Source organism: Bubalus bubalis, chromosome 5 (genome assembly GCF_019923935.1).
Source record: "Bubalus bubalis isolate 160015118507 breed Murrah chromosome 5, NDDB_SH_1, whole genome shotgun sequence".
Classification (NCBI taxonomy): domain Eukaryota; kingdom Metazoa; phylum Chordata; class Mammalia; order Artiodactyla; family Bovidae; genus Bubalus; species Bubalus bubalis.
The window spans coordinates 127,573,402-127,586,149 of NC_059161.1; the positions used below are offsets into that span (position 1 = coordinate 127,573,402).

Here is a 12,748-nt window from a genome sequence, read left to right on the forward strand (position 1 = left end):
TGCAACAGTGTGCGGGCTCGGCGGTGCCCAGGACCCCGCGATCGCGCCCAGCTCAGAGTGAGGGTTTCCGGCTGCCGAGTTCCCTGCGCAGGGGGAGCTGTGCCTGGCCCGGGGGTCGCGCTAGCAGGCGTGGGGTCTCCGCCACGGTTGGGGGCTCCCCATTCACGGCGATGGGGGCTCTCCGGCCAGGTGCGGGGGGGTGGGGCGCTTCTCGCCATCCCCGCCAGCCCCACTCGCAAGGCAGGCCCACCGCGCGCCGCCCCCCCGCCCCGCGGGCGCTCCGAGGCCCCTCGGAGACTGAGTTCCGGTCACTCCCGCCCACTCGGGCGGGCGAGGGCGCGGGAGGCGGGAGCTGAGCCCGTGACGCGGCCGAGCAGCTCCGGGATGCGCCGCATAAATAGTGGCGGCGGCGGCTCCAGGCGCGGACACGTCGAGGGAGCCCAGCCGCCCTGCGCTTCCCGCTTCCGCGTCCCCGAGGCCCCGCCATGCGGTGAGCGTCCCTGGCCCTGCCCCACCCGACTCGACGGACGCGCGGCCCCGCCGACACAGGACCTGCAGACACCCCAGGACCCGCAGACATCCCCCGACCCTCCGGGCCCCGCTCAAGGTACCGCGCCCCTGAGCTCACCCCACTTTTTCTCCGCGTTCCCCTTTACAGAGCGCCCGCCTGCCGGTGGACCTTCCCCGGGGCCGGCGCGGCGCCTCCGCCCCTGGCCGGGCTCTCTCCTGGGCACCCTGGCTCCTGGCTGCTGCTCCCACACCCGCAGGGGTCGGGGGGGGGGTCCGGAGCCCCAAATCGACGTGCGCCTTGGGGAGGGAGGCCGGTCTCCCCGCACCGCCGCCCACCGCCCCTTCCCTTGCAGATGCCCAGAGGCTCCGTCCTGCTGCTCGCCTCCCTGCTCCTGGCAGCGGCCCTTTCAGCCACCCTGGGCCTCGGGTCACCGGTAAGCGCTGGGCGGGGGCAAACACCACCCAAGCCGAGTCTCTTTCTTGGCAAAGGGGGGCGACCGCATCAGAACCAGACTGGGGGTGGGGATGGGGTGAATGCCTTGTGCCAGGAACAGAGCCATCGGTTCTGCCTCGAGGTGGGAGGGGGTGTGGGCGCATCGGAAGACTGGGGAGTGGGAGTGGGGGGCGGCGCCGGGAGGGGCCTGAGTCCTCAGAGCAGATGGATGGCTGGTGTTTCCGAGATGATCGCTGGATCCTCCAGGCAGCAGCCTCTCCCAGTACCAAGAGCCCCTGGCTATGGACCACTAAATGTGGACCCTGTGAACCAGAGGTTAGTGCCTCAGACTAGTGAGGGGTGAACTCCATTTGGTTAAGTCCAGTAGAGCGTCAGTTACCCCGTTTGCCAGCTGGTTTTGTCAACACGTGTCTTCTGCATCATTTAAAGCCAGTGGGTACACTCGGAGTCTGTGGTCTGCACCTCTAAAGGAATTCTTGGATAAGGCAGGTATTGCTGTTCTCCTGTTGAGCATAGCTTACTGGGGTGCAAGTCTGGAATGTCTTGCAGTTTCCCAAAGTACATGCATTATTCTAATTCCTGTATCCTGCCTGGAAAGTCTGGGTGAATTTCACTTAATGTCTTTCTAATTTCATTTAAAGCTCTTGCTTTAACAGTTTGCCTCTCTTAGCTTATTCTATGAGAGTCAAGAGTCGTCACTGAAGCCGTGTGGCTAATTGAAGTAGATGCTAACTTCACAGGCTGCCATGGTGGGTTATATGAGCAGAAGCTGCCGCTGGGGGCTTCTTTGAGCCATCGTGGCCTGTACCAGGCAGGATGCTTGCCCTCTGACCCCTGCCCTCCCATTTAAGGTGAAGGAGAAGAGAGGCTGGACCCTGAACAGCGCGGGCTACCTTCTCGGACCACGTGAGTGAGGCCGGGCCGGCATCTCCGGCAAACCTGCTCTGGTCTAACTGGCTGCGGCCCTGGTGCTGACCCTGCTCTTCCTGAAATGTGGGGGTTGCCGATCATTGCTTCGAGCCCTTGATTTTCCACTGCGAGTCAGATAAAGGGACACAGGGGAGTTTTCCCTGAGACTTTGAGGCAGGGTGGGTTTCTCTGTAGGTTTAACTGAAGGGACTGACCCAGGCCCTTCCGAGGCCTTGCCTTCCTCTGGGATTCCCAGCCTCAGACCCTGTTCAGGCCTCCCTGGGTGAGCGTCTCAGAAGGCAGACACTCCTTGGGGCTCTGTTCTGGGCCCTGTCTCGGGTCCCTCTGTGTCTCCCTGAATGCTCCCTTCCATTCCTTGACCTGAAGAGGCCAAAACATGCTCACGCCAAGACTGAATGTGTATGGTTCTCTTTGTGCTCCGAATCTGCTCCTGGAGCCGTCCTGCAGGGTGACTGACCCTCGGGGTCTTATCTTTGATGTGACATCGTCTGCACTTGGTGTGAGTAATTTGACTCCGTTCAGGATGCAGACTTCAGTGAGTGTAGACTAGTGGGGACCTTCAGAGAGTCCCAGTTCGACCGCTGCGTTTACGGGCAAGCACACGGACCCCGGGGCTCAGTGACCGGCTCGCTGCCGTGGAATTCCTCAGGGGGCGCAGGAAGCGGCAGAGGTGGGAAGTGGCTCACCTCCAGGCGCTAAAGGGGACGCTCCGGCCCCCAGGCTGCATGCCACCCACCCCCACTCCGCTTCCTGCACGTCTTCTGTCCACAGTGACCCCTTCAGGTTTCGTCCTCAAGGAGGGGCGAGGGGAGGCCTTTCACTTCCCATCTCACCCCGCCCCACTTTCAGACTTGCAGGCATGGTTTCGTTGGGGATAGCCATCAGCCTTGAAGAAACTCCTCCTCTGTTTATTTCCTGTTTTCCCACAGGAAAGGAGGCGAACAGCAGAGAGCTCTTGTCCCAATCCCTCCAGAGTCACTGGGAAGAGCCATCCCCATTCAAACGATCCTGGGAAGCTGTTTTTAGTTTTTAACCCCCGAGTTAAAGTACAGACTCTTCTTCCACTTCACATGGTTGTTTATCTGATCATCTGCAGGGTCTCTGAGAACCGGGCTTTGAGAAATGCAGAGACAGAGATGAAAACAAGGCAGGCCACAGGCAGGGTCCCCTGGGCATCTCTGGGCTCGGAACAAAAGCAGTGGCCAGTCCCCAGGGGTCTGGGCACTGTGGGTGGAGTGGCCTTGCCTGCTGGACACCGACTCATGAGTTTTCCTGAGCCCTCTGCAGCCTGGAGTCCCTTCCTCCCAAGAAAGCACCTCATCTCTGGTGCTTCTGGCCCCAAAGAAAGGAGGAGCCCATGTTGAAAATGTATTTATCAAGGGCATCTGGGACTGCCCTGGTTGTCCGGTGGTTAGGACTCCATGCCTTCACTGTCGGTTCCCCGGGTTTGGTCCCTGGCTGGGGAGCTAACGTCCCACAAGCTGAGCAGCGCAGCCAAAAAATCCTGAGTCAGAAAACAAGCTGTTTTTCACCATCAAGTTGGATCAGCAGAAGCTGTCCATCTAGACCAGCTCTTTGTCAGAATCCCTTACGACTTTGCACCATGCTCCCGGCTTCTCAGCATGAGAATGTGCATGCTGCCGAGGCTGGTCTGAGCCTGGAGGCGCCCAGCGGCCTCCTGACGTGCTGGGTGCTTGTCATCCCTCTGCACTGTGGGCCGAGGACTCCTTGAGAAGCTGCATTAGCTTGCGCTTGCCCAGGCTTGGAGGCGACCTGGTGCATCAGGCCTGGCAGCCAGAAACCATGGCCCAGGTCTTCTCCTTCACCCCAAAGGGCCCCAGGTCAGGCCCTTCCCTTCACTGCAGGCTGCTTGGTGCAGAGTCCGCATTCTTTTACTTTATCTTTTTGGCCACGCTCTGCAGTTTATGAGATCTGAGTTCCCCGACCAGGGATTGAACCCAGGCTTTCAGCAGTGAAACCGAAAAGTCCTAACCGCTGGCCTACCAGGGAACTCTGTCCAATACTTTCTTAGGGGATCTCTGCTTGCAACCTCAATTCCCGCTTTTCACTCCAGCCAACATGCATGCACACGCACACACACACGTAGACACATGCACACACATACGCACACACGTGTACACACATACGTGCACGCACACACACATGCATACTCCACCTCCCTCCTGCCTTCTCGCCCCCTCCCTCCTCCTCCTCCTCCTCTCTGACTCTGTCTCTCTCTCCCTGGCTCCAGTCTGTCTCCCTCACAGCAGCCAGTGGTCTTAGATAAAGTCTGCTTTCACCAGAAGGGCAAATCTTGTGGCTCCGCCTGCCCCTGTTTTCAGGGACATAGGACCCCAGCCCCTGTCCTCTGCCTGGGAGGCACCCAGTTCAAATGCCAGCCCCCCTGGGGCGCCGTTGGCACACCCGTGCTGACCAGGCCTGGAGCCAGTGCCCTCCACTAGGCGCATGATGGTCCCGTCTGGACCGGCGGCTCCCCTCCAGCTCTGCGGGCCCGCAGCCCCTGGATGGGAGTGGCGCCCTGGCCCTGGCACAAGTTCTCTCCTCTGGTTCCACGGAGAGCGGCCCTCCCTCTTCCACGGTGCCCCTGCCGTGCGTGGTTTGTACACTCTGGTTGTGTTGCGTGTCGGCGGTAAGCAGCCGTGTGTCCTGTCACGGCGACAACACTCAGGTGCTTTCCTCCCTGATTTGCCGACAGATGCCATCGACAACCACAGGTCATTTCAAGACAAGCATGGCCTCGCCGGCAAGCGGGAACTCGAGCCTGAAGATGAAGCCCGGCCAGGTGAGAGGACTTTAATCCCAGGGCACACAGGGCAGTGGGGGTATTGGTCTCCTACCACCCCACAACCGAGCCTGAGCTGGGCCCCACGAAATCTGCCAGCCGCCAGAACGAGGCGCCCCAAACCTGAGAGTAAGATCCTGAGGTGGCCACAGGGTCTCAGGGCCTGCCCTGCGCCGAACCGGACTCTGGGAGGGAGGGAGGGGCGTCCCAGTGATGCCCCCAGGTGTCCAGGTCTAGGAGTCGTCAACCCTGCCCCCTCTGGTTTCTAGGAAGCTTTGACAGACCGCTGGCGGAGAACAACGTCGTGCGCACGATAATTGAGTTTCTGACTTTCCTGCATCTCAAAGGTACGTGAAGTACCACCAAGGGGAAACCCCACCTCTTGGAAGCCTGTGGAGAAAGAATTCCATGGACTTCTCCTGGGGAGGAGCCGGGTCCACCTCACACCTGGTCACGCTGGTGGGAGAGGTGACAAGGCCGGGGCTGGGACCAGCCACAGGGGGGCCGGGTTCCCTTGCGCTGCCGACCCCGACTCCTGGCCGCGGTGACGGCGGCTGTCCCTGTGGGGCTGCAGCCACTGCACACAGCCAGGCTCTCCGCAGACCACCTGCAGCCCAGGGGCCTGGCTGCACTTTCACCGGGGGCAGTCTCCTGGGGGCAGCTGCGTTTGACCCCCACAGCTCTGCAGCCTGGGATCTAGGCTCTTCCATGGACACTGCAGACGAGGGGGCCTCCCATGGCCCATCCGACCTTAGCACTTCTGTGCTTGTGACTGCCGTTCTTGCCCCAGTGAGAGTCTAGCCTTAATCAGAGCCGCCCTGTGGAAGGGGCTCTGAGAGGTCCCCGCCAGGAGGTGGCCTGGGGACACAGCGGGACGAGGGCCGCTCCGAGGCTCCAAGGGAGACACCAGGGTTGTCACTGTTTTGTTGTCTAGTTGGAAGAGTGACAATCATTTCTGGGTTTTGTCTTGATCCACTTGCTCTCACTGCTTTTAGGGGGGGCTTAGCGGTGGAGGAGTTGGGGCGATTAAGCTTGCGGCTTTCCCTCAGAACCATCCATGGGCAGTGGGACTGTAGGAGAAGGACTTAGAAACCTCAGAACCAAGAGCCCAGTGGAGCCTCTGGGGAGACCTCTGTGGAGAAAACTGGTGACTTTTCCAGCAAGAGCAGACTGACCCTTACGGGTTTATTTGTTCTGTTTGGAATGTTGCCACATGGAACTTCTTTCCTTAGGGGACATTGATTTTTATTACCTAAATGCATGCCCGGTGTGGGGGTTAACTGTGGCGCGTGCCTGATGCCGGGGTCGACGCGGGGCATCTGTGAGTGTGGCCCTTCCCCTGCAGACGCCGGGGCCCTGGAGCGCCTGCCCGGTCTCCCCACAGCAGAGTCCGCAGAAGACGCCGAGCGGTCCTGAGCGGGCTCCCGCGCGTCGGTCTCCCCGTGTCATGCGCAGTCGTGCTCCAGGAGGATGCCCGTCATATGGCAACCGCCCCGTCCCCGCTGCCCTGATGCTGTGTCCGTACCATTTCAGGTTTTTCCCCTTTGGTCATAAGTTTCAGTGGCAAAATAAAAAAAAAAACCAGCAATGGCTTGTGATTCTCATTTCCTTCCCAGTGTCTGGCTCGTCACCCCTGCCACCGATGCGTTTTTAAAGGACGATGCTTGTCTATAATCACGGGTATTGGATAAAACCTGTACCCTCTAATTCCACCATCTAGAGTATCTCTGAGACACCTTCTGTTGTCACTCACGTTTAGGGAACAAAGTTGTCTTAATATGAAGCTGAGTCAAAGATAATTATGAAGGTAAATTTGTTTCTGAGACAGACAAAACCACAAACAGAACCCTGACCTCATATGGGGAGATGACATGGGGAGATGGGGGAAACGGCCTACCGCAGCCCTGAGCTTGAGGGATGAGGAGTGACGTGGAGGTGGATGTGAGGGCTCGTGAAGGCTAAGGGTGGCGAGGGGCGGCCGCAGTGCAGGGGCCGCGCGAGGTGGGCACTGCCACACACAGCACCGCAAGTCGCGTGGTGGGTTAGGAGGCCACCATCCGAAACAGGGCAGCTTCCCTTTGGATCAGGAGGTGCGCTAGGTTGATGCTGAGTTAAGGACAGCACGTGGGGACTAAGAGTAGAAATCTTGGTCTTCCTACCAAAGACCCAAGAAGGAAACAGGTGACGCCGCGAAGCCAGACAGTCGTTCAGTGCTGGCTTGTAGGCTCTTTCTCAGGAGCCCAAGCAGACCTGAGGAGGAAGCGGGGTGGTCTTCCTGCCATGTCCGCCCCAGCAGCGCCTCTCAGCCCTGGGGGCCCAGGTGGCCCGCAGACCCCTGAGTCAGTCCAGGTGCCCACCGCGTTCCCATGCTCCCCAGGTGACGGCAGCACGTGGCCAAGTGTGGCGCAGACCACCCGCTTCCAGGAAGAAGTAGACAGGGCTTAGTTCTCCGAGGCCTAGCCCAGCCCGGCCTCCTCTCCCTTGCGACTCACAGGCACTCTCTCTCCTGCCCCCAGCCACTCTTCCTGGCACGTGCCACGCGCATGCCCGGGTGGGCCATCCCAGCTCAGGGTGCAGGCGCACCGCCCGCAGGTCCCACCGGTGCCAGGCCGTCTGTCACCTCCTGCCCTCACCGTCCTCAGGCTCCTCTTCTGAGTTTCTCTAATTCCCCCAGGCTCGCGGGGGCCCCAGCACCCCCAGAAGCCCTGTCAGAGCTTGGGGGCCAGGCCCCTGCCCAGAGTGCTCAGGAGGACCAGGTGCACAGAGCCTGAACTCCTCACAAGCGCCCGGCATCAGCGGCTGGCGGGGGCCGCACATACCTCATTCATGCTCCCCCCACACCCGCCTGCAGTCTGCCTGCCCTGCCTCTGGCCTTGCCCCCTTCCATCCACACCTGGAGCCACCCAGCCTGCTCTGGCAGCCTCCCTGTGCCCTGAGCCCCAGATCCTGCCAACTGCAGCCCCTGGCCCAGTCTCTCTGACTTGAAACCTCTGCACACCACCCTACCAGTGCCTGGTAAACTCCTACACATCCCACACGGTCCCGCTCTGTGGTGGCCTTCCCAGGACACCTTCCTGTTCATTCTCCCTGAGCAGGGCTGTGTGCAGGCCCAGCGAGTGTGGCGCTGCCCTGGTTGGAGTTCTGTCTACAGCTGTCTCTCCTCACCACGCTGGACTCCCTCAGGAAACCACCCTTGCCAGAGAAACAGAGGTGAGCCGGGGCCACACTCTGGCTTCCAGCATCGCACCTGGCGGGCAGGAGAGCATCTCAGGGGCCTCGGTGCAGGTGCAGCCGTGTGGGCTCCAGGACGAGCTCTGCAATCTCACCCCCTCTGCCCCACCTGCTCCAAGCCTCTTCTGCCGTTTAGGTGTAAATGGAGTGGGAGAGACGGTGGCAGCGAGAGGCGAGGGGCGGGGAGCGGCGTGGTGCCATCTGCTGGTCACAAGTGATGGACTCAGTGGCCCTTCTCAGAGGAAGGCTGTGGAGGAGATGCTTTACTTCTCGGAGAGAACGTGGCTGGAGCTGGCCATGGCTATGCCGGGTAAATCAGTTGCCAATCGTGGCCAGTATTTCCAAGGGGAAGAGTTCACCAGACCCCAGAGGAAGTGGAGAATTCACAGACAGGCCTGAGAGCCGCCCAGGGGACCGGCTGAGAGGTGGAAGAGGAGAGTGTGGGGAAATTTTCCGCGAGGCTGTCTGTCCTGCAAGGAGCAGTCATGAAAGCTGAGGGCTGCAATCCAAGGTCAAGGACAGGGGCCTCCCCCGCCATCTGCGCAGAGCCACGCTGCTCAGGCGCACTCGGGGCGGGGTGAGGTGGTTGAGCGGGAGACCAGGCTGAGGAATGGCGAGTCTGCCTCCCTGGGAAGCTCCTCCAGGAGGGAGGAGAAGGTGATGCCTGAGAGGAGCGGAGAGGTACTGGGAGGCTAAAGAAGGCCTCGGGGAAGGGCGGTGAAGTCTCAGGAAGATGACAAGAATCACAGCTCATGACGTTCTAACATACAACTCAACTTTTGTTTTTAATACATTGCAAAAGAGAGATACTAGTTGTCCATTTTAAAGTCTGGATTTTACCCTATTTTATCCGTGGTAACAACAAAGAAGGCTCTAGAAAGCAGAACGCTTGACCACCTCTGATCTAAGCTTAAAATGTGATGTTTGCTGACTTGCAAGCTTGAAAGTACGTATGTTTTCTCTCATTCCCCTGTCGGTACAGTGAAAAGCCCTGGACATCATACATAAACTCAGGAGACTCAAAGTCAGGAGGAAGGCAGGGCAGGAGGGAAGTTAGGGCCCAGGGATGACACTGTGTGGAGACCTGGGTCCCTTCTTGCCTCCTCAGCGGAGGGAAGAGGTCGACTGTCTCTGAATTGATACACAGACAACACGATGCCCATCAAGAAACAGCATGAAAAAAACAAGTTAAGGACTGGGAGAAAATATTTGCAAACCACATATCCCATCAAGGACTGTTTTCGAAAACATATAAAGGACTCTCAAAGCTCAACAAAAAATCCAGTTAAAATGAGCACAATACATGAACAGACGCTTCACTGAACAGCTTACAGAGATGGAAAAAAAGCACCGGAAGAGACGCTCAGCATAATTAACGTTTAGGGGGCTGTACATTAAAACCATGGCCAAGAATCACTCAACACCCGTTAGAAGGGCTGAAGAAGCAGTGACAGCGCCACCTGCTGGTGAGGAGGCAGAGCGAGTGGGTGCCTCGCGCTGCGGCCGAAAATACAATACGACTCAGCTGCTCTGCAAGAGAGCTGATGACGCCTGTGAAGATCAAACATGCCACAACCATCCAACCCAACCACTGCACGCCCAAGCATTTACCCCAGACAAATGAAGACTCACCTTTACACAAGAACCCACACACAAATATTCATAGTAGTTTACTCACAACAGCCAACGACTGGGAACAGCTCAGCTGCCCTTCAACGGGCTATTCTCTCGTCACCCACGTGGACTACCGAGCGTGGAAAAGGACCGAGTATTAAGACTCACAACAACCTGGCGATCTCCCCAGAACTCCTGAGTCACATACTGCACGATGCCGTCTATATAACATTCCTGAAGCGACTAAGGCACAGATGTGGGGAACAGACTAGTGGCTGCCAGGGCTTGGGAGGGGAGGGGAAAAGGAGGGCGGGGGGTGTGAATACGAAGGAGTGACTTGAGGGAGCCTTGGGGTGACAGAATTCTGCATCTTGACTGTGTCCGTGTCAGCGTCCTGGCTGTGATACTGCACTAAAGCTTTGCGAGATGTTACCACTAGGGAAACTAGACAAAGGGTACATTTCTTTCCGTATTATTTCTTACAATTGTGTATAAATCACAATTACCTTAAAATGAAATGTTTACATTTTTAAGAAGCTACTAAAATATATTTTGGGGTTTTGGTATGTTCACTGGTGAATTCTACTAAATATTTAAGGAAAAAATTATTGCAATTCTTTACTATCCCTTTTGGGACACAGAAGCTGAAGGAAAACTTCCCAACTCATTCTAACTCACCCTATGAGTGCAATATTACCCTAAAAAAGACACACACACACAAACACTACGCGAAAGCTACAGACCAATATCTCTGATGAACATAAATGCGAAAATCCTCAACAAAGTATTGCAAGTCAAATCCGACTGAGTATAAAAATATTATCCACTACAACTAAGTGGGATATCACTACGTATGTAAGTCTGGTTCAACAATCAAAAGTCAATTAATGTAAGATTTTCCTGGTGGTACAGTGGGTAGGAATCCACTTGCCAGTGCAGGGGACACAGGTTCAATCCCTGTTCCAGGATGATCCTACATGCTGAGGAGCAGCGGAGCCCAGGCGTCCCAACTACTGGGCCTGCACTCTGGAGCCTGAGAGCCGGGACTACTGAAGCCTGAGCACCCTAGAGGCCACGCTCTGCGACAAGAGAAGCTGCTGCAGTGAGAAGCCTGAGCACCATAGGAAGAGTAGCTCCTGCTTGCCACGACTAGAGAAAGCCTGAGAATAGCAATGAACGACCAGCAGAGCCAAAAAAAGAAAAATTTTAATGCAATCCATTGCATAAACAGGCTAAAGAAGAAAAATCTCAGGATCTTATCAGTAGATGCAGAAAAGGCATGTGACAAAATCCAATACCCGTAGATGATTAAAAAAAAATAAGCCTTTGGTAATCAATGAATCGATAAAGAATATTTACAACTTGATAAAGAATATCCAACAAAACCCGACATGCATGTGTCTAAGTTGCTTCAGTCATGTCCGACTCTGCAAACCTATGGACTGTAGCCTGCCAGGCTCCTCAGGCAAGAAAACTGGAGTGGATTGCCATGACCTCCTCCAAGGATCAAACCTGCATCTCTTGTCTCCTGCACTGGCAGGCTGGTTCTTCACACATTATACTTAACAGTGAGAAACGAGAAACTGTCCTACTAAGATGAGGAACAAGACAAAGATGTCCCCTCTCATTACTACCTTTCAACACCATGCTGGAAGTTCCAGCTAATGTGAAAAAAAAAAAAAAATACAGGTTGAGAAGGAAGAAATAAAACTTACTTTGTTCAAAGATGACCATGTTAAAAATCAGTCCCCAAACTCCTCAGAGAGAAAGACAATTATAGCAAGGTTGCAGGATACAAGGTTAATATATAAAAGTCAATCTCTTTCCCATATAGCACTAATGAACAAGCGGAATTTGAAATTAAAAACACAATACCATTTATGTTAGCACTCCCAAGATAAAATACTTAGATATAAATCTAACAAAACACGCACAAGATCTATATGAGGAACTTCCGTGGTGGTCCAGTGGATAAGAATCCTCCTTGCAATGTAAGTGACACTGACTACCTCGAGCCCGGAAGACCCCACACGTGGCTCAGTTCAGTCCAGTCGCTCAGTCGTGTCCGACTCTTTGCGACCCCATGGACTGCAGCACGCCAAGCCTCCCTGTCCATCACCAACTCCTGGAGTTTCCTCAAACTCATGTCCATTGAGTTGGTGATGCCATTCTACCATTTCATCCTCTGTCGTCCCCTTCTCCTCCCACCCTCTATCTTTCCCAGCATCAGGGTCTTTTCCAATGAGTCAACTCTTCACATGAGGTGGCCAAAATATTGGAGTTTCAGCTTCAGCATCAGTCTTTCCAATGAATATTCAGGACTGATTTCCTTTAGGATGGACTGGTTGGATCTCCTTGCAGTCCAAGGGACTCTCAAGAGTCTTCTCCAAAACCACAGTTCAAAAGCATCAATTCTATGGTGCTCAGCTTTGTTTATAGTCCAACTCTCACATCCATACATGACTACTGGAAACACCATAGCTTTGACTAAACGGACCTTTGTTGGCAGAGTAATGTCTCTGCTTTTTAATATGCTGTCTAGGTTGGTCATAACTTTTCTTCCAAGGGGCAAGAGTCTTTTAATTTCAAGGCTGCAGTCACCATCTGCAGTGGTTTTGGAGCACCCCCCAAAATAAAGTCTGTCACTGTTTCCATTGTTTCCCCATCTATTTGCCATGAAGTGATGGGACCATGATTTTCGTTTTCTGAATGATGAGTTTTAAGCCAACTTTTTCACTCTCCTCTTTCACTTTCATCAGGAGACTCTTTAGTTCTTTGCTTTCTGCCATAAGGGTGGTGTCATCTGCATATCTGAGGTTATTGATATTTCTCCCGGCAATCTTGATTCCAGCTTGTGCTTCTTCCATCCCAGTGTCTCTCATGATGTACTCTGTATATAAGTTAAATAAGCAGGGTGATAATATATAGCCTTATTGTTCCATGTCCAGTTCTAACTGTTGCTTCCTGAACTGCATACAGATTTCTCAGGAGGCAGGTCAAGTGGTCTGGTATCCCCATCTCTTGAAGAATTTTCCAGTTTGTTGTGTTCCACATGGTCAAAGGCTTTAGCGTAGTCAATAAAGCAGAAGTGGAGCAGCTGAGCGCCTGCGGCACAGCGATCGAGCCTGTGCTCTAGAGCCCGGAGCAGCAGCTACCGAGGCGCGAGTGCCCTCGCTCTGAAGTGAGTCCATGCTCTGAAACAAGGA

At 55.4% G+C, this 12,748-nt stretch overlaps 1 protein-coding gene across 3 annotated transcripts; it reads left to right on the forward strand.

Moving 5' to 3' along the window:
- Positions 1–340: 340 nt before the first annotated feature.
- On the forward strand, positions 341–6,285 carry GAL (galanin and GMAP prepropeptide). Of its 3 annotated transcripts, XM_006063957.3 has the most exons (6): positions 471–607; positions 864–944; positions 1,816–1,870; positions 4,611–4,697; positions 4,967–5,044; positions 6,043–6,285. In XM_006063957.3, exons 2-6 carry the CDS (start codon positions 864–866, stop codon positions 6,111–6,113), a joined length of 372 nt encoding a protein of 123 aa, XP_006064019.1. In that variant the 5' UTR covers positions 471–607; the 3' UTR covers positions 6,114–6,285. The 3 variants fall into 3 exon arrangements, with proteins under 3 accessions (XP_044799732.1, XP_044799731.1, XP_006064019.1); XM_044943797.1 differs by lacking the exon at positions 1,816–1,870 and having other exon boundaries at positions 341–607; positions 5,930–6,054; XM_044943796.1 differs by lacking the exon at positions 1,816–1,870 and having other exon boundaries at positions 353–607.
- Positions 6,286–12,748: the final 6,463 nt, after the last annotated feature.